Below are 27241 nucleotides of genomic sequence, written 5' to 3'. Positions count from 1 at the left end.
TCTAACTAACTTTCATACTAAACTGGCCATCTTGAATCCAACTCACCGAGTATTTATACCTTTTCAATCTTCCAGAACCATCTGGTAAGAAATCCTATTCGATTTTGTTCTATTTCCTCTATATGGATGTTCTGGAAAAAGTATATGTTCGATCCACAGACATAACCATTATTCGAGAATGTTCTACCGTAAACAAAGGTCAAATTCTGTATTCTGGAGAATTCTTTTAATTTTCTATTGATAATTTTGTTGACATTTAGGCTTTCCAGATTAGAATATACACTTAAATCAGTAACTAACACTCTAATTTAATAAACTACACATTTTAAACAACATATTATTATAACCCCACTTTATATTGGTAATCATTACTTAAACGTCACTTTAAAGAGTATTTTTGGTTGCCTAGTCACATGGCTTACTTAAATATATCTACAACATTATAATTACTAAAATAAAACTTTTATTTACACTTATTACATGCTAATTTCTTAAAAATGCCCTCACATAAATAATTTTTATTAAATTCTCGTGTATATAACTTCTTAAAATAACCAAATACTTTTTATATCTAATATTATCTAGTATATAATTTATAAATTATTTTCTTTAAACACCAATCATCTCAATATTTCAATTTTTTACGTTTGACTGTTTACATTTGTTCTCTTTCTTTATTAGGTTTGGGGTACTCTTATGTGTAATTTTTGTGCATCCCTGATATTCAAAAAAAAATTCTCCACATTGGAGAATCTCAAAATTAATAATTTAAATATGAGCCTCAAAAATGCGTTGTAATTCAAAAACTGGCCACTTTAAAAAAATAAGTACAAATCTTTTTGTTTAAAATTACATCTTAACTCGAATGTCTAAAAAAATATTTTTGAAGCAAAAAGGTGACTTTTGAAATTCGTTAAAAAAAATTGCGTTCGGTACCCTTAAGATTTGTTTAATGGGGACCTTTTTACATCCACTAAGAAAACGAATAAGAAACATTTTTGCTACAGTAATGATGTTGGCCTCACAACATCGACCAGTGTATATTTGCTGTAATTTAAAATTATTTTTTCGAATACTTTTCATTCTGGCTGTAAAATTTTTATTAATGAAATTAATAGTTTTTCCACCAGATATTTAAAAAAAGTAATTTAAAAAGCATTAGCTGTAAAAAGCTGGTCGAACCAAAAGGAAGTATGAAGTAAATTGAATATATAAAAAGGGTTATAAAAAATATATCTATCGGGGCTATAGGCAGAGTGAACATTAAATAAATCAATTACGAAAGACTGGTCAAATAGAATAACTGGAGGTTGCGCCGATGAAAAACAGCCACTTACATAATTTTTGAAAAATAGATTTAATTAGTATTAATCTTTAAAAAGCGTACGATCGTTTTTTTAATTTAACGTTTTGCAGTGTCATTATTTAAATTTGTGGTTGATTTTTTGGACGTTATTAAAAAGATCAGAAATCATTTCGATCAGAAAATTATGGCATATTTTAATGGAGAAAAGGAAAATTTGATTAGAAAACACATTCCATAGTTTTAGTGGTCTTTTCATCGATCGCGTATGCTTTTTGCTACATTTCTTTTCTAATAAATTTACCTTTACATATTACCTTATTTAGGCGTTCTATGACTCTCTTTGCTCTTTTCACTTGATTTTTAACTTGTTTTGAGCTTTTCGTAGCTAGACAGTGAGTCTGTTTTATAAGAACTGTAAGAACACTTCGAAAAATTGTTCAATTCAATTTATTATATTTGATGAAAGTACTAATTTACGGGCTATGTGGCGCACTTAATGATATGGGGTTTACACGAAGATATTGAGGATTTACATGAAGAATTGTCCTGTTTCTGTCTACTGGAAAGTATACTATCCGATAAAGTTTTATTGATATTAAGCGACAATGCAAGCTATATGGTATAGACAACACAGAACTTAAAGATATTCTGTGACAATTTAATTTATGTAACATGTCAAGCTTATGGGCTTAACCCTGTCACGAAAGAAAAAGAACGAAATTTTCTACATGTTAATAGTTTGATAAATAATGTCAATTTTTTTTATAACATCGGCATTATGAGTTCACATTTACAAAGAACGTAGAAGAAATATTCTATTACCCCTTTTACCTACTATTACTAGAAAATACAATATCAACGCTTTGTTAAATTACCTAGTTTATGTCAGAATCTAGCATACATAAGTTTAAATTTTGAATTTTTTGATGACAAAAAGATTTGAAAAACAAAATTTGGCTGTTTATCAGTCGATTTGATTCATCATGTTAAGGAATATTTTCGTATAGTTAAAGGAAACGTAGGCATATCTGTAGGAAATAAATTGCAATATTTTTTAAACAAAACGCTCGATTTTCTATTTTGAAAAAAGTTGCAAAAGTTCATTAAGGTGATCCTATAAAAGATTTTGAACTACTGACTTCCAACATCAACGAGTTTAAAAATACTAACTTCAGTTGATGTTAAAAGAAGATTTTAGATTTATAAACATTTATACACAAGTAGAAAGCATAGTATTTTAATTGCAAATTTTGAAAAACAAATGATTGTCAATTGTTTTATTACACTAGTGTATAAAATTGGCTATCGACTATATTGTTTTTATGGTTACTGTATTTCTTAAAATATTGGTATTTTGTTTAGACTAAAATAAATAAATGTCAAAATTGTATTTCACACGTACTGCAGTTTTAATCTATAAAAAAAATACGACTTTTTAAATATTAGCAAGATATAAAAACTGCGTAGAAAAAAAACATATTGGAATTCGACGGGCATGAGATTTACAACCTGAACGTTCATTTTTCCTTCGTAGAACTTGCTGAAGCCTTAAACTCTTCCAAAGATTCAAGCCCAGGACCAGATGGTATCCCCTTAGCATTTCTTCTACATCTACCAGACAATGGGAAAAATTTATTACTAGACCTTTATAATTTTATCTGGAGGAACCAAGTTTTCCCATCAACTTGGTCCGAAGCAATAATACTACCACTTTTTAAACCTGAGAAATCCCGGATATCACCTAAGTCATATCGCCTAATATCTGTAACCAATATTATATGTAAAGTGTTAGACAAAATGGTAAATAACAGGCTGAAACGGTATTTAGAACAACAAAAACTCCTTATTCCACAGCAAAGCGGATTTAGGCATAATAGATCCACTATAGATAACCTAATGGACTTAAAGTCAGGAATACATGAAGCATTTGCAAATAAGTTAGATTGTATCGCAGGCTTTTTTGATTTAATAAAGCTTATGATACTGTGTGGCAATTCAATATCATATTAAAATTGCATAATAAGAATATCAGAGGCAATATGTTAACATTTATTTCCAATTTTTTTCAATCTCGCAGCTTCATAGTTCGATCATACAACGTTAACTCTGATAAAAAAGTTCAAAAGAACGGAGTACCAAAAGGATCAGTTATAAGCTCAACCCTTTTTCTAATAGTCATAAAGGACATACCTCAACAATGCTCCCCGATTGTTAAAGGAAGATTATATGCTAATGACTTAGTTTTATTTGCCTATTTATCTATTCAAAATCATTTACAACAAATAATCAATTAGTTAGAATCATGGTCTAGGACTATCGGAATACAATTTTCACCGACAAAAACTAATTGTATTTTATTCACACGAAAACATAACACTCTAACTCCGCATCTAAAGCTATATAATCAAACCCTCAGTTTCACAAATAATATCAGATTTTTAGGTATGGTTTTCGACCAAAAGCTCTCCTGAAAAAAAAAAAATACAGAAGAACTTAAAAAATCGTGCCAAGCAGATCAAAATATACTATTACATGTATATAAATCTTTAGTTAGATCCAAACTCAACTATGGTGCGATAGTTTATTCATCAAGCAAAGTATCAGTATTGAAAACCTTAGAAATTGTTCAAAACACAGCTCTACGAATAGCTACAGGTGCGTTTCGAACTACACCAGTTGAAAGTTTACAATGCCTAACAAGAGAACCACCCCTAAATTTACGATGCAAATACCTTTCACTCTTATATGCTTCTAAAATAGCTAGTAATAAAGAACACCCTACTTATACCAATACGTTCACAGATCGATTTCAAGATACTTTCTCTACAACAAGACTAGATACACCATTTTACGAAAGAGTTAGAAGCAACCTTCATGACCTACATCTTGAATTTCCTGAAATCATCCAACAAATTTCCTAACTTCTCCACCTTGGTTAATACCAATTCCCAAGATTAATACAAACCTTAGTATATATAAAAAACGTGAGACTATAACAGACCTGATCAAACAATCATTCTTAATAGAAATAAAAACTTATAAAAATCACTATAAGATATACACTGGCGCATCGAAATCTTCAGACGCTGTTGGAGCAGCCATCTTCACACCCAATACATCCTTAACATTTAATTTAAATCCCATTACTTCGTCATACACTGCAGAGTTGTTTGCAATATTACAAGCACTTATCCACATAAAATAGTCGAAACAGTCTTCGTCTCTCATAATAACCGATTCACTAAGCTCACTTCACACTATTAAACGTTTATATACCAATAATCCAATTGCCTCATATATTAAATCTGAAATAGAGATTCTAAGTAATAATAGGACTCTGTTGACTTCATGTTTGTTCCATCACATTCAGGTATACAAGGACACTAAGTGGGCTAGCCCAATTAGCATCCTTCAGCCAGGACTCCATTCTTATTAATGAGGTTTCTTCAGATGACTTCAAGTCAGAAATAAAATATAAAATGTTAAGTGCGTGGCAAAATAAGTGGAATACATCAGAAAATGAACTCAAGGAAATCAAACAATTAGTAAAACCGTATCTCCAACCCACAGCAAATAGACATGACCAAGTTAGAATAACACGTTTTCGACTAGGACACAGTAACTTTACACATAAACACCTCTTTACGCGAACTGTGCCGCCAATGTGTGAAAATTGTCAAGTAGCACTCTCCGTGAAGCATAATATATACTAACTCAGTGCAAAACATATGAAGCAGCAAGAAAGAAGCACAATATCCCAAATATATAAAGAAAGCCTTAGGAAAAAACATGAACATCAAAAATACAATAAGTTATCTTAAAAACTCTGTACGGACTATATCAATTATTGTAATTTTTTGTAACTTTACCTGTATTATATTTTTTAGGGCGCGTTACCTTGTGGTTACAGCGTAAATAAAAAAAAAATATTATTATTATTATTGTTCTGAAGCTATTTTCTTGTGGTTTTTTAAATTAATTACTATTTAAATGGGAATAAGCCACAATTAAAGGTTAAAATACATTTATTGACGTTTCAATTTCCACTTCGGAAATCATTCTCAAAATATAAATATTAGTAAATTAAACAAATTTTGTTTTCTGTTACTTAGTGAAAAATTCTTCTAATAATTTAATTTTATCTGACTCATCTATATTGACAATTCAGACATACTTTATACATTTTAAAGTAGACGACTTTAAAATGATATTGCCAATATTGTTGAGTTGCGTTCCTGGGACGACTTTACTTATAAGATAGTTCATTCGATTACATGAAATCAACTTTAACTTGAGAATATCCGTCAGAAAAGATCATAACATGTAATTCGTCTTTAAAAAGACAAATACATGCCATGATGACAGTAAAATTCTCCTGTTAGTGATTCCATAGTAAATTATGAGGGAAAAACCAGGAAAAAAAACCTCATAATACTATCCCAACATTGTAAGTATTTGATCGTGCATTTAGTTTACCTTCAATAAACACCAAATTCCGATTTTATATGTTTGTTATTTAAAAAACATAAATGATGTATTCTCTATATGTTACTGACTTACCAATACTGGTATTTTTCTTTTAATAACTTCCTCTTTCAATATGGGTAACCAGATCCTACTACATTCTGCCGAGGAATTCGCGACACAATTGGTCTCATTTAGCATAATTAGAGCCGCTTCTTTGATTTTTCTCTTTTTACCATCCGTTTCTTTTAGGACTATATTTGAATCATTCCATTGAACCCTATGTTCATTATCCCATGCGTGTTTACAGATTTGAGATCTATCAAATTCTCTATTTTTAATATAGGATTGATGTTCACTTATTCTAACATTTAATGGTCTTGATGTTTCACCTAAATAAAACTGATCGCATTCACAAGGTATTTTATAAATGCAATTCTTTGTCCTTTCTTGTTCATTGTTAGGTTTGGTTTTGGACAAAATAGATCTCAACGTGTTTGTTGTTATGAATGTTGTTGAAATGTTGAATTTATTTCCTATCCTTTTAAGCTTTTCAGATAATCCTTTTATGTATGGTATTGTTATTTTCCTCGTATTATTCCTTGCATATGCTGTAGAATCTCGTTCTAAGTTGTTTTGTTCTATTCGATCGATTGTTGAAAATTTTTTATTTATAAACGATAAAGAATAATCATTTTTTAATAAAACAGATGTTAACAAATGCTTTTCCTCCAAGAACGAATTTTCGTTGGAACACGTAATTTTGGCTCTATCGTATAAGGATTTAATAATTCCCTTTTTAATATTAATATTGTGATTTGATTTGAAATTTAAATATCTGTTGGTGTGTGTTGGTTTTCTATACACCTGAGTTTCGTATCCAGTATCGTTCGTAGAGATTAAAACATCCAGAAAAGGTAATGTGTTATTATATTCCTTTTCCATGGTAAATTTTGTTGTCTCTTCTTTATCGTTTATATCATTTAGGAATGTGTCCAACAACTCTGATCCATGAGGCCATATTGAGAATACATCATCTACATATCTCCACCATACTGAGGGTTTTAAATTTTGTTTAGAAATAATATTTGTTTTAAAATCTTCCATAAATATATCGGCTAATAATGGAGATAAACTAGAGCCCATTGCTAGTCCAAAACTTTGTTTATAGAATTCATTATTTAGTTGAAAGTATGTATTATCAGTAGATAATGTTATTAACTCCATTATAGCTGATATATTTAGTCTTGTTCTAGTTGCCAATGTATCATCACTTTCTAATTTTGTCTTGACTATATTTAAAGTCTTATCTAATGGCACATTCGTAAATAAACTATTTATGTCAAAACTTACTAAAGTATTATTTGAATTAAATTCAATATTTGATAATTTATTTAAAAAATGTTGTGTATTTTTATAAATGTGTCATTTGTATTTGCAATTGGTTTTAAAATATTTAATAAAAATTTTGATAGTTCACTACAAGGAGAATTCATGGTACTACAAAGAATTTTTCACTAAGTAACAAAAAACAAAATTTGTTTAATTTACTAATGTTTGTATTTTGAGAACGTTTTCAGAAGTGGAAATTGAAACGCCAATAAACGTATTTTAACCTTTAATTGTGGCTTATTCCCATTTAAATAGTAATTAATTATTATTATTATTTAAATTGGTTTTTAATTGCAAAATTTATAAACAACACGACAAATAACGTCTGCGTAATATGCATATATTGTAAAGTATTTGCAGATTGTTTAAAATTGTTTGCATATTTACGCCAATTTTGTGCATATATATGTGCATATTTGCTGTTTTCTGTTGCAATATTTCCGGTCTATAATCATGATATATAAACCACAAATTATTACCTAAATTTTATAATGTTATCGTCTAAAAATTCCTCAATAGGTTTTTTAATAAAATTGCTATTCCATACCAATCAGTTTCTGAGGAAGCTCATATGTGCCGGTTACGTAGTTGCCTATAATATCAAATCAAACATTAATAGAAAATTCTTTTTGGAAGTGATTTTTCTTTGAAAGGTGTGGATTTTTAGTCGCTTACGAATTATTGTTCCGCTAGTTAAAAACTTCTCGGTGAGTGAACGTAGTCTCGTCACTGAATAAAATTTTACTGAGTCATTATTATGCAAAGTAGGCAAATCTCTGGAAAATTGCAACCTCAGTGGAGGTTCAGTTGGAAGTAAATATTGTATTGAAGTAAAGTGAAAAGGACATAAATGTTCTCTTTCCAAAATCCTTTGAATTTAAGAGCAAATTACTCCAGTGGCTGCAGTTATTCTACGTGTACTTTTCTCGGAAACGATAGCGACGGATTAAATTTCATTCTCTGAATCTACTGATGTTAATTTTGGTTGCCCGTATCAACTTTTGGTCAAAATGTACTTATTTAAAAACGCTTTTAAATATCGCCTAGTATAAATTGTATCACATAAAATTTGTCTGTGCATAAAATATAAACAATCTTGAAATGAAAATGAAAAAGACAGTCAAGATTTAATTTCACGTAAAAAGTGTCTATGTATCTGTTTATACGTATTTCGCCCTAATAGGGTTCATCAGAACAGATATTCATAGGCTTTCTAAACGTGGAAAATAAATCTTTTCTGTCTTTAAGAGGCAAAAATAAAATGGCTTCGATATGGATGCAATAGCGACATCTGATAATAAATCCGTAAAATAGTTTCGAAACACAATTCAGATTTTTGCCTTAGTCTGAGCCTTCTAAAAATTGCAAGGCAAAGCAGACGTTGATAAACATGTTAATAGAGACATGGGGAATCTAAAATTTGCATTCCACGACATGTCTCCTCAACTTAGCAGAAATCCCTAGCGAATTGGTTTCTTGTAGTCATACAGAGTAGATCTGAATAAAATAAAAAAGACAGTCAAGATTTGATTTCACGTAAAAAGTGTCTATGTATCTGTTTATACGTATTGCACCCTAATAGGGTTCATCAGAACAGCTATTGATAAGATTTCTCAAATTTTAGATTCCCCATGTCTCTATTAACATCTTTATCAACGTCTGTTTTGCCTTGCAATTTTTAGAAGGCTCAGATTAAGGCAGAAATCTGAATTGTGTTTCGAAACTATTTTACGGATTTATTATCAGATGTCACTATTGCGTCCATATCGAAGCCATTTTATTGTTGCTTCTTTAAAGACAGAAAAGATTTATTTTTCACGTTGAGAAAGCCTATGAATAGCTGTTCTGATGAACCCTATTAAGGCGAAATACGTATAAACAGATACATAGACACTTTTTACGTGAAATTAAATCTTGACTGTCTTTTTAATTTTATTCGGATCTACTCTGTATGAGTACAAGAAACCAATTCGCTAAGGATTTCTGCTTAGTTGAGGAGACATGTCGTGGAATGCAAATTTTAGATTCCCCATGTCTCTATTAACATCTTTATCAACGTCTTTTTTGCCTTGCAATTTTTAGAAGGCTCAGATTAAGGCAGAAATCTTAATTGTGTTTCGAAACTATTTTACGGATAAACAATCTTCCTTATTTCTGAGTATGTGTGTGCATAAATATAAACAATCTCCCTTATTTGTGAGCTGCAAAATATCGTTTTACTTAGTATTTTACAAGAATCAAAACTGTTTCAAAGGTATCAAAATACACACAACGAAAACTATAGCATCAAAGGTTTTTCACCTTTAAAAATATTAAAATAACGTATTAAAGAATTCAAACATAGTACAAAATTTAATAGAATTATCTGGAGAACAGAAAATTTTAGTTTGTATCACTTTTAAGAATAGGAAGCAAACATTTGATTTAAAAAATATATGTTTTATGCTACAAGGGTCGTAATAAATTGATTTATTAATAAAAAATGCAGGTTGTAGTAAAATTGGACCAGTATCAAAAAGTCTTCTTTTCCTTTGTGTGACACAATTCCTTAAACGATGGATGTTAGTGTGTTAACAAACTGCTGATATGCTTTTAGATCGGAAGCTACATAAAATAATTTCCGGACTATTCGACAAAAAAGTATAATTTATATCTTCTTGTCAAGCAAAGAAGCTATTCACCCCTCCCCTTGCCCTCAAAGGGGGGTGAATAGAAACAAACATTAAAATTAAAGTACTGTTTCTATTCACCCCACTTTGAGGGGTGAATAGAAACAGTACTTTAATTTTAATGTTTGTTTCTATTGAAAGGAATAGGGGGTAAATAGAAGCAGTTAAATATGGTATTTTTAATTTATAAATAGATAAATACAAATTTATTTCTCAACATAATGATTTATTAAAGTAGGTAGCTATATAAACAAAAGAAATTACATAACTCTAAGTAAACAAATCGTATTTAATAAGATTAAATAATGATTAATAAATTGTGAAATTAGACAGGTCATCTTCGAAAAATATCATGTCTTTAAATCGCGTACTTGAGGAAAATACTGGGGAGTGTAGTTTTAGGATGACGTCGTTTCTGGAGACATGTGATTCTTCTTCAGTTATGGTAAACTTATTAGTTATTTGCACTCTTTTCAAAAATATTCCAACGAAACCGTCATCTTCAAGGAAAGCAACCTTGCATATATAACATCTAAAATATGTTTTTTTTACCATAAACTTTGACTAACATGTAGTCATCTTCATTGATGACGAGGTATTCGCTTGAGGCCTTGTCAGTACTTTCATCTAGATCAGGGGCATCTGAAGAGTCAGTATCCTGCACTGAAAAGTCATCTTCATCTTCTGATGATAACTCCACACGCTTTCGGCTTTTATTTGGCTGAATCTGTTTGGAGGAACATGGGTTTTGGTCACTAGCAAGTGAAGTTTGGGGATTTAAGTTCTCATCGTCGTCGACAAAGTCCTCAATACTGATACTTTTGCCGGGTTTCACATTAACTTTGGTTCTCTTTTTCCTTATCTTAGGAGTCTGATCTTCTCTAAGACTATGAAGGAGTTCTTTAAAACTATTGTCAACAGCTTCGTGGTTCTTCTGAATATTTTCGGGAATTTGGTGTTCCTCATCATCAATAATTTGTGGAAGCATAGACATCACTTTGTTCCTATTAAGAGGCGCTATACCGCACTTCTTAAAACCGGCGATCACATTTTCTTTCTTCAATGAATCACACAACTTTTTCAATAACATTGGAAATTTATCCTTAGGAACAGTTGCTTCAGCTCTTCCTGGGCCCTTTTTCCACTCTTCGAGAATCTGTCGCCATGTTGCTTTCAATGGCCGAAAAAATGCCACATCCAGAGGTTGTGTCAGATGGGTGGAGTTAGCTGGGAGAAAAATAAAATTGATGACATTGTCTTTACACAACTTCACAGATTTAACTGATAAATGGGAAGACAAATTGTACCCGTTTGTTTTTTCAGGTATGGAAGAGCAACTATCAGTACCCAATCTTCGAAGCAGAAGGAATCAAACCAGCCAGACTTTGTTCGGTTGTACCTGGCGTTTTTTTGGCCCAGCTTCTGTCCAGCTTTGGTACAAGTGCAATGCCTTATAGACTACGTAAGGGGGTAAAATAGTGCCATCAGCAGCGTCTGCAAACATCACAGACGTAGATGCCTTTGATGAGTTTATGATCCTTTCCGGATATTTTGTCCCTCTACGTGTAATGACCTTTCGTTTACCAGGGTCATTACTTAGGTTCGTCTCATCATAGTTAACAATATTAGATAAGGGCACATCCTTTATCATTTGTCAGTTCATCAAAATAGTTGTTAATTGTTTCTGGTGTTACACCAGCTCTCGATCGTTTAATATTCTGACACATTCTCAAGGCCAGTTGATCCTTATGACCTTTTAAAAATGATTCAACAAAGTCACGGCCAGGAAGGTTATCTTTAAACCTCTTAACTTCTTTCCCTCTTCGGTCTAAAAAATCTTAGGGAAAGAAGTCGTAGAGTTGAAGTGTCAATAGGATAGCCCCATGTCTTCAGCCTTTCAACAAACAGTTGTTCTTCTTTAAGAGATAAAGCTGTCTGACCACCATGTTTCTTCACATTGAGGCCTCTTTTCAAGTGCCGATATATAATAGTATAATGCAAACCATGTTTCTTAGCAGACTTCCGAAGGCTTAGTCCCTTCTGTATGTCAGTAAGTGCATTTTCATTATTTTTGGATCGTGCTTTTTGTAGCCCCCTCCAACCACCGGTTTGTACTTTCTTGGCATTTTACAGGGCCCTGAAACAAAACAGCTTTGCCATTTAAGTGTCTAACATAAATATATAAAACACAATATGTATTTTATCTAGTGTACATGTGATTTAGTATTACAATTTTCTTGTGGAGTGAATAGAAACAGTAAAAATTATGTGTTTCTATTCACCCCATTTAGCCTAAAGTGTAGCAACATAAAAAAATAATGGTTGCCGCTATTTATCCATAGTTATGTACGAAATAAATTACATAATATAAATAACGTTTTGTTTCTATTCACCCCACTGTTTCTATTCACCCCGTTTTACGGTAACTGTATTTAAATTTAGAGTTTAAATAGAAGCTTACAGTTTTTACAAGAAATAATGTGATAAATAAAACAAAATAAGAATTTCAATTAAAATATTATAATAAAGATATATAAAATAAGAAAGTATATAAATATTTAACAGTAAACTCCGTTAAATATAAAGTTTAACCGTCTTCAGTGTATAGAAACACACAAACTTCCACTTCTCTGCATATTACCAAACTTTCAGCGACTGACCGTCAGGTGTTGCAGGGCTGCAGAGACGTGGAAGTGCTTTCCATGTTGGCGTGCAACTTTAAAAAACACCTCCAAGTTCTTTTGTTCTGGCTACTCTGTCCCTTCGCTTGTGGATTAGACGAAGTAAACAGAGAGGTTTGGAGCCTACACGTGTGGCACACTAAGTCTTGTTTGTCAGTTTGTTGGAAGTATATCCGAAAGGATTAACCAGAAGGGAGATTAGAATTTTTTATCGTGAGAAGTTGAAGATGAGTTTCTAGTTTAGTGCCTGGTGGATTTACTAAACAGGTTCTAAGTATAAAATACATTAAAAAAAAATAAAATGTATCACAATATAATGTATGTCTTTAAATATTCAGTTTTTATTAATTTTTGTTCATATTCTTGATAAAGCATTAACAATTATTGTAAATAAATAATAATCATTTCATAAAGTTAAAAGTGGAAGTAACATATGAAAAAATTATAGATGCAATTACGAAACGAAAAATATAACATAATAGCGCCAAACTTCAGGTGGTGATTTCACATAAAAAATAATGACATTTTGTTTTATAAACATATGTCCGCAAAGAATTCGTTTCTGAGATAGGGTGTGTTGTATGCGTGTGTTTGCGTACGAGTGTGTGTGTGTGTGGATGTGAAAATGGCTTGGAAGCAGGATAATTAGCCACACATATAGTTTATTCGTTAGTTTTTACTATGATATATTAATGTTGTTATATCTATATATACACATCGGTTTAGAACGTCTTTCGACGTTGTCCGATACCTAAACACCATCTCTTCCTATCTTCGTAGTCGTTTGTTGTTAAATTTCTTTCGCTCATGGACTTGTTTACGCCATGTTGCCATTCTAATCTGGGTCTTCCTCTTTTTCGTAGACCTATCGGTTGCCATTCTATTACTTTTTTGGGGAGTCTTGATGCTGGCATCCGTTGAACATGCCCATACCACCTTAATTGTTTCTTCTCTATATCTTGAGTTATATTTCCTGCTATTCCCATACGTTGTTTTATTACATCATTTCTGATTCGGTCTCGTCTGAAAATACCTAAAGATCTTCTCATTGCATCCATCTCTACTGCATCTATTCGCTTTTTGTTCTTTTCACTAATTCTCCATGTTTCAGCGCCATAAAGAAGAGTAGTTTTAATCATGGTCTCATATATATTAAATTTTCTTCCTTTCGTTATCTCTTTACTCCACAGTATACCATTGAGACATCCTAAGACTTTCTTTGCTTGAGTGATTCGTTTTTCAAAAAAAAAAAACGAAAAAAAAATGTTGTTATATCTACCACTGTTTAATTTATATGATGTTTATTTCTTACAAACAGTCAACCAGTAAGTTCACCCTACACTGCCACTGTAGCACATAAACTTAAAATATATACAGTTTGCAAAAATCTATGTCATTTGCTAAAGAAACAAAATACCTCAAGGTATATTTTGATCATTGACTTACATGCAATACTCAATGAAAAATTACAGAAACACTACTATGTCCTTAGGCAGATGTAGAAGAATATGTGGTAAGAATTGGGGGCTCAACCTCGAAATGACCCTATGGTTATACATAACAGTTATTGGACCTGGATAACCTATGACCCTTGTAGATACAGAGTGACAAATAGCAGATACAATAACGCACTAGCGTCTCTATTTGGAAAAGAAAATCTAGTCATATATATAAAGACCAATAGACTCAGATGGTCAAAGCATGTAATACGCAGTAATGACAATCGCCTTATAAACAATGTGTCTAGAAAAAGGCCTAGAAAAAGGTAGAAAGATGCAGTCAAAGAAGATCTAGAGAAAATGGGAGTGCTACAATGGGAATTACTGGCACATGACCGACAAACATGGAAGGCAATAGTCAACGCGGTAAAGACTCACGAAGAGTTGTAGCGCCATTGATGATGATGGTGATGATGATGATAACCTTATGGGTCTATGATATTGTGGACAAAGATGTAGCAAGTGGGAGCTCTTATAGCGGCGTTAAAAGTCCTGCTGAATCTATTACCACTTTATCTTTATATAGGGCAAAGCCATATCTGTGATGCACATAGTCAGCAATACCTAAGCCAGGCACATAGTGCTGACAATAGAATGTTAACTAATCAAGGAGCTAAAAAATATCTTAATGGCGTAACCAATGGATGCAACAGCTATAAATTATAGCTTTGACAATACATTTAAAATTAATATGTCAGGAACGAGAGATTAAAAGGAAGGTGTATACATACAAGCGGACGCTATCTGATACACTAATGGCTCAAAAACATCGAAGGATGTATAGTAGGTACAAAGCAAGGGATAAATTTACCGGTAAGTCTATCTAAGGATGTCTCAATTGTCTAGGTGAAAATAACGGCAATTGGTCACTGTGTGGAAGAAATAGAAAGACACAAACGAAAATACCGCTTAATTCACCATCTTCACAGAGAGTCAGGCCTCACTTATTATATTATTATTATACGCCGGTATATTAGGCGCCACTCCCTTCCGGTAAAGATCTATGGAGGGGTATCATCGAGACGCAAGCCCTTATCCCTTGCCGTACTGCTCCACCATAGGCCGATCAGACACCAGCATATTCTAGTCTAAACGAATCTGCGTTTTAGAATTTTAAACTGTTGCGTTAGCCTTTTTATTTTTCTGTACACCGAGGCAAGGTTTTAACTCACATCCACTTAACGATTCGACAGTGAAGCGAATGAGAGTCAATCGCCTGACCCGCTTGGCTATCTGACCGACAGGAACTCAATTATGTAGAGGCCAATTCTAAGCAAATATGGGTTTGTGTGTGTGCCCTAAATTAACTAGAAGAGCGTAGCAAGGTTCCGATAGCCTGAGTACCGGTGCACGAGGGCACAAGAGAAATAAAAAATCACATGAAATGGTCAAAAAAAGAGTTTAACAATGCTATTAGTTGGACCGGAACTATTCTGCGGCGTTGCAAAGGCAGTAACAAAAACGGCTACAAGAAAGTAGCTCACAAATCTATATAATGGTGGATGAATTTACCAGTTCATTCGCCAAAATTTAGGTGTATAATAAGCAAACACAGAAATTATAGTCAAAGCCATAGTATATCTGCTAACAGAGCACTGTAAGCTGAATAGGAAGTTGAACCTGATGAGACTGAAAGATGATGACCTATGCAGATTCTGTTATCTAGAAAAAGAAACAGCAGGACACATTTTATGTCACTGTGGTTCTTTGCATTAGGCGAAGAAAAGTCGCCGCCAAGGAGTTCATGAAAGGTTCTATCTAGAAGTTTTTAGAACTTTTAAAAAGGGTCAGGCTAGAAAATGTAATCCAGGGCTAGAGGACCATAATAGATCTAAAAAGACCTAAGCCAGCTTATTAAATCTATTGATCTAGCGGTTCTACCCATCTACATACGTCTTCGAATTTCCTGTTTATATCATTCATTGTTGTTGATGGTGCTGCCAAAATAAATAAAACTTTCAACTACTTCAGATCCAACAATGTTCTGAATTTCGTTTCTGTTTTTGTTGGTTCTATCGACAATCTTCACTTTTGCCTTGTTTTTATTTATTCCTGGTTCACGTTTTCGTTAACTTTTTTTAGTTTATCGAGTATTACTTAAGGCTATAAACAATGTATCATCGGCAAAGCGAAGATTGGACACCACACCTAGTGAAATATCTTCTTTGCATTTAAGTCTCTTTATGTGTTCACTGTATAGAATAACTTTGGGGATAATACGTATTCACATCCCTTGTGTGGTGACTTTTATAATTTTTCACCGCGAAGAATATATGTTTTCCGAGTCTTACGATTGCTTTATGGTTCCTATACAAACTTTGTAGTAGTTTAACTAGATAAATCGAAATGGTAATATTTATAATAAGTGGCTGTAGCCAATGCCAGTGTTCGTTATCAAATGCTTTCTTGTAGTCCACAAGACAGAGATACTTGGGGACATTGTATGAGATTTTACATGATTTTTTAAAAGTTGTTATTGTAAATTAAAAATTTTCTCTCCCGAGAGCTATTTGTTTGGTTATAAATTGATCTTATTTATTGAAACAGTTTTGGTTTATTACCTACATTGATTAACCGTCCTATATAACCAAAAGTAATTGTAAAATATGGCTTAAATTTTTAGTGCATACTTTCCAATAAATTTACATAATTTTTCCAGCACTATAGGTTTGGACTAGTCTTTATGTCTTTCGAATCTATTTAAAAATATATTTTATATAAAAAAACTGTGTTGGTATATAATGTATTTTCATTTGTTTTATTTTTTTAGGAAGAAGTAATCAACAAAATACAAACAACAATCCGCACGGTAAAATACGTTCTGCGATGTAATAGATGACTATCGCAGGATCAAAAATACCCATTTTTCGTCAACGCCGGCTAGACCGCCCGCGGATCGTTGGAAACAAATGCAAAACGCACAAAAAATAAAACAGTCACCGTTGTGACAACAACCCTACGATGTATCGGTTGGACGAAGGGGGCCATCACGGATCAAAAAATGTTTTGCCAAAAATTTGGATGTTAAGGGATTATCAATGCGGATTGGGAGGAAAATGCCAGGATGTGTGGGATGCGATGGTATGGATTTAATGTTAATTTACATACAGCGTGAAATTTTAATACTAAAAATTATTGGTTTTCATCTCAGTTAACACCCAAATATTTAGAGTCAAATTTATTACATTTGCTGTGGTTGCTGATTGATTTTTAGTAAATGGGTCAACGTAGTCAGGACGTATTTTGCAGAAAATAAAAATATAATTTTGGCATATTTTAAGGTATTTTGTATAAGTACATATTACTCTAGTCATCAGAGACGAAAATGCAACTAATCCTCTAAAAATTATACGAATAAACTGAATTTTGGTAAGAAAAGGATGCAAAAAAAGTTTACCACTTTTACCCACCGCTTCTAAAACGCCCCTCGTAGGAGGAAAAACGGAAAAAATCGATTTACTAAAAATTTTTACGCCATAGAAAAAATTGTAGGTAAGATAATTTCGAACAAACATGTTTATTAGCACTTTTTGTGTAGAATAAACCGTTTTCTTAGAAACAATGCTCGTAATTTTAAAGTAACGCGCGAATTATGAATGTTCTTGGGAAAAATACTTTTTTAAAAACTGAACTTCACAATTAAAACTTTTATTTCGACTTACAAAGATTTTAGTAACAACAATAATAATTTAAATCAGACTATATTTTAAAACAGACTTTTAATTAATCAGACTGAAAAATATTGATTTTAACATGGTGTTTTTATAATTTATTAATTGCTGATCTTGCTGTTCAATACGTCGCAATTTAGTCCAGAATGTTCAAGCGGTAGCCCCGTGTTGGAATCCACGTGGTGGAACTTACTGGATGGTAGCGGTCATTGTACTGTAACTACTCCATCCCCTGAAGAAGTTTTGTGAGGGACGAACAGAACTGTTGAGTTGGCCTCTTCTGGAGTTTCGTCGCTAGAGTTGGGTTTTTTTGTTATTTGTTTTATACTTGTGACATATATAGAGGCAGATTATTGTAATAAAGATATATAAAGGAGTCATCCAAAAATGGTTATGGCTATGGTTCCATAATTTCGGATTAATTGTCTCTAGATGTTCATCTTCCTTAGAGAATTGATGATTCAAATCCTTAATGATTTGAATTTAATCGCTGTTTGAATATCTATGGTCCTTATTTTGGGAAGCATTAGCGGTTGCTCTGGGATGGTTGTCCTTGAATTTATGTAACTCTGGATTGGAGTTTTGAATTTGTATCTGGGCGGAAGATTGATGAGATAAGTTTGGACGGATAAGTTAAGATTAATAAGATAGGACAAGAAAATAAAGGATAAATATAATACACGAAAAAGGTAATGGCTAAGTCCATTTTGAACTGCTGTGGTCTTTGCGTCGTACTGGTTTCAATTCTATCAAATTCTTTTTTTATTGGTAGTAGTTTGAAAAAGTATATGAAATCGTGTGTACTAGTATGAATCTTTGCTTGTCCCAGGTTGAGGGGAATTAATCCTGGGTTGTCTTTCAGGTCCTTGATCTTCTCTTCTTCTCTCATCGTCAGGGTGATCCTGTGCGGACGGTTTAGAATTAGTTTTTGATTTAGGTTGATGTTTTATGTTTTTCTTGTGAACTGTAGTTTTTGATGTTTTTACAGTCACTTCGTTATTTCTTTTTATATGTTTTGCGGAATATCGCGGAAGTAATTTATTTCAGGTAACTGTTTTTCGTGTATAGATTTTTGTGCTTGGTTTATACGTAATAGGGTCTTGTCTCGATTTATTTCTATTTTCAATGACTTTATTTTTATTCTCTTGTATTTGCTGGTTTACTTCCTTGTATAATTCCTTTGTTATCTCTCTATGGTTTTGGATATAATTGTTCAGTATTACTTTCTGTATGTCAACGTTAAAGGGATCTTTTGCGTCGATATGTCCGTTTAATATGTCGATGGGTCTTAACTTCGTTGCTGAATGTATGGAATTATTGTACCCAATTATAGCGTATAGCATTTGTTCTTTAATCGAGAGCTTTGCTTTGGTGTTCCTTAGGATTCGAAGATGTTCGATTAACGTAGAATGAAATCTCTCAATCATCCCGTTGGATTGCGGATTCTCTGGTGTTGTATAGTGGATTGAGATTTTATGAGAGTCTACAAATTCTTGTATTACTCCATTTTTAAATTCCGTACCATTATCGGCTACTATCATTGTTGGGAGTCCATGATGTGTTATAAAAATCAGTAGGGCGTTGAGTACATTGATTGCATTTCCTCCATTTATTGGATAGGCTTGCCCATATTTCGAAAATGCGTCTATTATGGTTAGAAACTTCTGTCCATCAGCCTGGAATAAATCAATGTGAACTATTTCCAGTGGTTTAGTGGGAGTTGGTGTAACCATAAATTTTGGTTTGGGAGGAAGTCTGTCGTATTTATTTTCTTGACATATATCGCAAAAGTTTATGATATCTTCTATGCCCTTCTTCATATTAGGCCAGTAATATCGTTTCCTTATTTGACTTTCTGTTTCAGCTATTCCTCTATGGTTCGTTTTTCCTTCGTGATAGTTTTTTATAATCTCTTTTTGTTGTTCTTCTAGGTTAACATCTTCCAATAAAAGATTGCACTTTACTAAGTCATATGCGTTGTGTTTAAAAGTTTTCCTGATAATTTCGCAAATTTCTGCAAAAATTTCTTCTTCTGCTTCAAATAAAATTGCATATTTTTTTTTCGGGTTGAGGTGTTCCTTAAAAATTTTTATGGTATCAGCTTTTAACTGATCTTTCGACAGCTGGATATGATAACGTCTTTTATTCGGAAAGGTTTGTATAATTGCTGGAGGTCGTGGATTGTAGTTGACGATTTTGACTATAATTTGGTTATTGTAGAAGTTAAGTGGTTTTTCCGAAATAGGTATACCAAGAATTGGGTTTTCTACTGCTGTATGTATTGTTTCATTTTCGTCTTCGTCCATGTTTTGATCTTCGTTTTCGACAGTGCCTTCTGGGATGTTTTGATCTTCGTTTTCAACAGTATCTTCTGGGATGTTTTCTGGAATTAATTCTGTTGCTTTTTCTTCTACAATCTCGTCGATTATTCGGTCTGCATCTGGATTATTAGTCGTTGACCATCCATCGTCTTCCATGTCTATTAAATCATCAAAGACTTCCTTAATTTGTGAATCGATGTCCTTAGTTTCCTTTGTGTGTATTTCGATTCGAGACAGTGCGTCCGCATTTGTATTAGCTTTGCCTTTTTTGTAAATTACTTTGTAGTCAAATTCTTCTAATTTTAATCTCCAACGTACTAGTTTGGAGTTGGGTTCCTTTAGGGAGAATAGATATTGCAAAGGACGGTGGTCTGAAAGTATTTTAAATTTTCTTTTAAATAGGTAAGGTCGAAAATACTTAGTTGCCCACACCATTGCTAACATTTCCTTTTCTATTGTGGAGTACTTGGTTTCGGTTTCATTTAGTGTCCTGGAAGCAAAGGCAATTGGTTTATCACTGCCAACTGGTCCTTGGGAAAGTACTGCACCTATAGCGAAGTTGCTGGCATCTGTTGTGAGGTTAAACGGTTTGGAAAAATCTGGATATTGCAATAACGGCTCATTCATTAATAATTTCCTGCACGTTTCAAAGCATTCTACGAATTCGGGTGTATGTTCGATCTTTGCATCTTTTTTCAGGCATCTTGTTAGAGGTTTCGTGATTTTTGCGAAGTCTCGAATAAACTTTCTGTAATATCCCAGTAGTCCAAGAAATCCTCTTATTTCTTTTGCTGTTTTCGGTATTGGGTATTTTTCTATTGCTTCAATTTTCGCTGGATTCGGTTTTATGCCTTCTTGTGTGACTATGTGTCCTAGAAAATTAACTTGCTTCTTTAAGAATTCGCATTTGTCAACTTGGATTTTTAGTCGGGCTTCTCTTAATCGTTGAAATACTTTTGTGAGATTTACTATGTGTTCCTGTAGTGATGTTGAATATACTATTACGTCGTCCATATAGACGAGGCATATTTCTCCTTGAAGTCCCTTCAATACGTTGTCCATCATACGTTGGAACGTGGACGGAGCGTTCTTAAGTCCAAAAGGCATTCTTAAATATTCATAGTGTCCATTTTCCACATTAAATGCTGTTTTGGGAATGTCTTCTTCAGCCATCTCGATTTGGTGAAATCCGCTTGCTAAGTCGAGGGTCGTAAAATATTGACATCTTCCCAATTTGTCCAAAATATCGCTAATGTGAGGAATTCTGTATCGGTCGTCAATTGTCTTCTCGTTGACCTTTCTATAATCTACCACTATTCTCCACTTTATTTTACCGGATGAATCTGGTTTCTTTGCCACGACCCAAATAGGCGAGGACCATGGCGATTGACTTGGTCGAATGATCCCTTGCTCTAACATTGAAGAGATTTGTTTCTTTACTTCTTCCTTGTGCACATACGGATACCGGTATGATTTCGTATATACAGGCTCCTCATCCTTGGTTCTGATGTGGTGTTTAACTTCGTTAGTAAAGCTGAGAGGAGTGTCTGGTTGGTGAAATATATCGGAGTATTTTCGGCATAGGTGGCGAACTTGTTCCTCTTCTTCTTCATTAAGATGTTCGGTTTTAATTAAGTCGTCGATATCTTGTCTGTAGTCTGGTCCGGAGGTTGTTTCCATGGAATATATATGGAAATCTTGAATGTCTATTTTATTGCTTTCGAGTGGTTCCATAAGAGAAAGATGAATGGGGTCTGACGTGAAGTTGGCAATTTCGGTCCAGGCAAGGTGGTTCTCGGCGTTAGTAAGGGCTTCTCGTACTACAACGCCTTGTACTTTTTGGGTAGGAATAATGATGGTTCCTTTTTCTTCTTTGACAGGAATTTTCACTTGGCTAATAGAATTTGCTTCCAAATGAATGGAATAAAATTGTGTTTTATTTGTTTCGTAATATTTAATGGGGATTGTAGAATCTTTTGTAACTAGAAGCGATTTAGGGAATTTTAATTGGGCTTCGAAGAGTTTTAGATTGTCGAGGCCAATAAGACCATCGAAAGTTTTGTGAAACTTAAAGAGGTAAAATTTCATTTTGCTGTCAGAATTAAATTCTGAAAATGATGGAATTTCGGCACAATATTTTTGGGAATAGTTTTGAAAAATTGATGTGACGACAAAGGGTTCATGTTTTATGTAACTTGGAAAATATGAAGAAGCTATTTCTGGGTTAAGAAATGACTTTGTGGATCCTGTATCGATTAAAAGTCGTAAAGAAGGCTTAGAGATTTCGATGTAGGGTAGCTCCTTCTTGTCGGGAAATGAATGAAGTTCAATTACGTTCCGATTGCTTCTGGTGGGTCCTCTCGAAAATTTACGTCTTCTTCGTATTCGGTTGGTTGATTTTCGTATGTATCTTGTAGAAAATTGTCGTATTCAGGTTCGTAGTAATCGTTGTAGTTGGCATTCTCTTCTTGCTCATCTCCGTGGCATTGTATATTGTAAAGTTCTTCTACAGTGAATTTTGGCTGTGCCCGGTAATTTGGTGTAAAATTTTGACGGCCTCTGGTTGTGGTTTCTGATATTCCACTCATAGGTGTTGGTCTAGACTGCTTTGACTGTCCGGGTTTGGGTGCCCATACATTTGACTGGTTTTGGGTCCTGAATGCTGGAGGGTTTGAATTTTGTCTAAATTGATCGAAGTTTTGTTGCCGATGTGGTTGCTGAAACTGATTCTGCGGATAGAATTGTCTCATTGGTTGCTGCCATCGTGGAGGTGCAAAATTTGTCTGTTGGTACAATGGTTTCTGGATTTGTACAGGCATCTGCTGTCTCTGAGGTCGGCGTTCTTGATAATTTTCGCTTCTTCCTGATGTTGAAGGTTGACTTATTTGATTTTTTTGAAGATATCGAACATTATTTTCTTCCTGTACGTATTGTATTGCTGTGGCTAAACTTCTTGGTCTCATTGCTCTGATAACAGAGCCCATTGGTTCTCGTAGGCCTGCTAAGAATGTTGTAAGAGCTTGTTGACGGAAAAATTCTTGTTTGCTCCTTTTAATATCGGCATTTATGGTATGTAATTCTAGGTAATTATTAATACAGCTTAAAAGTCCCATGATTTTTTCGTAAAAATGCATAATAGATTCTGTTGAGCCTTGTCTTAAATTTACTAGATCCCTTGTAAGCGAATTTTCGTCTCTCTGGTCTCCAAAATTTTGAATTAATGCGTTTTTTATTTCGTCCCAACTTTCGCATCCATATACAGATATAACTTCCTTGGCTCTACCTGTTAATTTACTGATAATACCATGAAGCAAAAATTTGTTTTGTATACTAGCTGCATTAAGTCTGTCATAATAATGGTTTAGAAGTATTGTAGAAACTTTAATAAATTCATGTAATTCATTTGGATTTCCGTCAAAATTTGGAAGAATGCATAAATTTTTAACGTCAAATTGTGGAACTGCCATATTTTAAAAATTTTCAATATAATATATAGTCAATAGTCAAATTGGTATAGTAATTTTCAATAATCAATATATAAATATATAAATCTTAATCTACTTTTTTTTCTATCTATTAATCTCTATGTTTATTAATATATAGAATTTATTAAGCTATTCAATTTTGTCTAAATCTGACTCTAAAGTCAATCTAAGGACTTAGAGGAGATATTTTTAAATTACTTTAATCTTTGTGTTAATCTATTCAAATCTTTGTTTTATTTATCTTCTAATTTAGCTCTGATTCAATCTAAGGACTCAGAGGAGTCTGATTTATTAAAAATTCTTTCAAAATCTAATCTTCTTAATTCTAAGTAACAATAAAATCGCTTACAGGATAAAGACGATGCCGATGTGCATTCCTTTACTCCTGAAGGCTTCTTCTAAATTCTAATTCTCTAATTCCCTCGGGTGAACTCTGCAGACGGTTTCCCTGGGGCTGGTTCTTGGAACAGTGGACAAACACTTGAAAGTGACGAGGATCTATAAATACTCTTCCACTTCCGTACTGACTCTGCGCCAATTATGAATGTTCTTGGGAAAAATACTTTTTTAAAAACTGAACTTCACAATTAAAACTTTTATTTCGACTTACAAAACTTTTAGTAACAACAATAATAATTTAAATCAGACTATATTTTAAATCAGACTTTTAATTAATCAGACTGAAAAATATAGATTTTAACATGGTGTTTTTATAATTTATTAATTGCTGATCTTGCTGTTCAATACGTCGCAATTTAGTCCAGAATGTTCAAGCGGTAGCCCCGTGTTGGAATCCACGTGGTGGAACTTACTGGATGGTAGCGGTCATTGTACTGTAACTCGCGCAAAATCACTTTTAAATAAAATTATATCAACTTGACGGTCAAATTCAATATCTTTTGATCAGAGTGTTCTATCGACAAAAATTAAAATGCGTCTTAAAGACTCTTAAAAGAGTGCAGCTTTTGTATTCAATTTTTGGATTTTTGCCGCATATTTTAATTGCCTCATATTTGTTGACAAACTCTAAAACGACATTTCATGTTATAAGTTATAGATCAGTTATAGTTCAAAATGTTAAAAATGCATACAAAGCTACACTTTTCACCTTAAAACGTATTTTTGTCGATATGACACTTTAGACGTGAAAAAAACCTACCAGTTTTAATCCAAAAACGGTTTTTTAACTCCGCAATAATCGGTTTTTTTAGTTGTTTTTTTTTATCCCGGGTATAACCTTTTTTTTTGTTTTTAAACTAATAACTTCCTCCAGAAAGTAACAGTCTTGAGATCATAATGTTAAAAGTTCGATGAAAGACCACACCATGAAAGAGCTCCTTGAAGAATTTGGCATCGCTCTGACTAGAGCTGTTGGCTCCTGCACGGATGATCAAGCGAACATGATGATTGGAGTGGGGAGATTGCTCGAAGAGGGCAAAAAAGTGCATTGTTTTGTACACATATTAAATTTAGTTATTACATATCCTAAAGGGTGTAAAAAAAGCGTTATTAACAAATTTAATTACAAAAGTTAAAACCATCGTCAATATTTTGCTAGACGTAGCAAATGTTTTTTAGAAAAAGCTTATGGGAAAACTTTTGGTACAATCCATACCAACTAGATGAAATTCCATCTACTATATGCTCCAAAGGTTCGCACTAATGTCTACTTACATAGCTGCAATATTGGCAGATTTCTCAATAAAAAAAGCACTGAGAATACAGGAGGTTTTTAAACTGGTACCCCCAAAAAATAAAATCCACACACCAAAAAACGTAACAAAACGTCAGGATACCGAGAGTATAAAATGTAAATATTAATATAAAATTTTACTACTACTACTACTACTACGCGGGCCTGCGTAGCGCAAGCGGTAGGATGTTTGCCTCGCAAGCCGGTGGTCCGCGGTTCGAATCCCACCGCCGGCAAGAACATCTAGACATTTTAAAAATGTCTATAGGCCCCAGGTCGACTCAGCCTGAATAAAAATGAGTACCTTGGGTAAAACCAGGGGTAATAATAGACGGTTGAAGCGTAGCACTGGCCATGTTACCTTCCTTGTATACCGTAGGCCCTAGATATAGCAGACTACCCTGCTATACTCCCAAAGCCGCGACAGCGGTATAAAACGGGAGACTATTATATATATAAAGTGCATACTTAACCCCTCCAGCTCATAGACTATAACACATTGTCCTCCATTAATGATATTATTAATAATAATTTTTTTTCAGGTGACGAGTTATCCAAAGGCAGTCATAGCATTTAGTTTTTTAAAGGATTTCCAGCAAATTGTTTTAATAAAATTTAAAAAAATTAGAACATGTTTTTCTTTCAAATATAAAACGAGCGAAAATGCTAAGGAGTAAAAAAGTTTTAAGAAAATCTCTTGTTACATTATTAAAGCAACCAAACTTTTTGAAACAATGCTGTATTTCTATATAAACCAGAATGTCAAAACTTTGCTTATGGCAATGTAAGCCGTTGTTAACATTATTGACCAATTATCTCTAAAAATCCGATAGTTAAAAAATATTTGAACACTATGTCTAAAGAGAATATATAAGGCAAAAAGGCTGCTAAAAGTAACTTGGATTTGAAAGCTTTAACTTAAACGGTCCGCTGTGCTAAGTATTATATTATTAAGTTATTAGTCAATTTTTCCAATATTTGAAGCACTGCCAAAGACAAGCAAAATACGGGTTTAACTGATAATGTATTTACATTGATTTAGAGAAATATAAAATTATTAATGTAGTTATACAAGAAGATTAAAAATTCTATTATTTTTAAATTGTAGTGGTATCTACTGATGCTATCCTAAAAACTATAGAGGGATCGCAGTGATTGCTACTATAGGCTAACTATACTCAAAAGTACTACGAAACCTGATAGAAAATGATATTAAAGACAAACAACCCGAAGAACAAGCGGGATTTAGGGCCGGACGCTCCACTATGGATAATATTTTCACATTAAAAATTGCAATGGAAAAACGAGTGCAGAGAAATAGAGAAACTCATATAGCTTTAATAGATTTGGAAAAAGCATAGGACAGTGTACCGATCTCCCAACTATGGATAGAAATGGGTAACTTGAAAATAAACCCAATTCTTATTAACGCCACTCAAAAATATTACGAACAAAACTTTGCAAGAATTAAAATGGGACAAGAAATCACCTCTCCTTTTCAAACAATAAAGGGACTAAGACAAGGCTGCTGTCTGTCACCCACCTTATTTAAATTGGTGAAATGGGTAAAAAATGTAGAAATATGGGAATAACGGTGGAAGAAAACAAGCTATATACACTTTTCTTTGAGGATGACCAGGTAGTAATTGCCGAAGACAGCTACGATCTTAGCTATATAGTAAGAAAACTGCAAGAAGAATATGAGGTGGCAGGTCTAAACATGAATATGACAAAATGTGAATATCTCTCAGTGGGAACAGATGAAATATGTGACCTTGTCTTGGAAGACGACAAAATCAAAGGCGTGCAATCCTGCAAATATTTGGGGGTCATTTTTAACAAGAAGGGAAATAGCGCAGATGAAATCAGGGAAAGAATAAACAAGGGCAGAGCAGCGACCTGTGCCTTAAACTCTCTTCTCTGGCAAAAAACAATTCGACGAGAAACCAAAAAACACATTTACGGTAGTATAGTCCAAAGTATTACACATTACGGTTCGGAAGTATGGGACGTCACCAAAGCCAACAGAAACAAACTTATGACGACAGAAATGGATTATC

At 33.2% G+C, this 27241-nt stretch overlaps 1 protein-coding gene across 2 annotated transcripts in view; it reads left to right on the top strand.

Annotated features, from left to right (window-relative positions):
* sand (potassium two pore domain channel sandman) overlaps nucleotides 1–25778 on the top strand; it is a 270481-nt gene extending 244703 nt beyond the window's left edge. Inside the window, exons 8-9 of one of the 2 annotated variants that reach the window (XR_011951349.1) lie at nucleotides 16782–17092; nucleotides 25724–25778. Coding sequence is in view for 1 of the 2 variants with exons in the window: in XM_072536621.1 (XP_072392722.1) it covers nucleotides 16782–16850 (69 nt within the window). In the remaining variant the exon portion in view is untranslated. Of the gene's footprint in view, nucleotides 1–16781; nucleotides 17179–25723 lie in introns of those variants that run through there. The other variant, XM_072536621.1, reaches the window with a different exon arrangement.
* Nucleotides 25779–27241: the final 1463 nt, after the last annotated feature.

This window comes from Diabrotica undecimpunctata, chromosome 7 (assembly GCF_040954645.1).
Source record: "Diabrotica undecimpunctata isolate CICGRU chromosome 7, icDiaUnde3, whole genome shotgun sequence".
Classification (NCBI taxonomy): Eukaryota; Metazoa; Arthropoda; class Insecta; order Coleoptera; family Chrysomelidae; genus Diabrotica; species Diabrotica undecimpunctata.
This window is presented reverse-complemented; position numbering and strand designations above follow the sequence as displayed.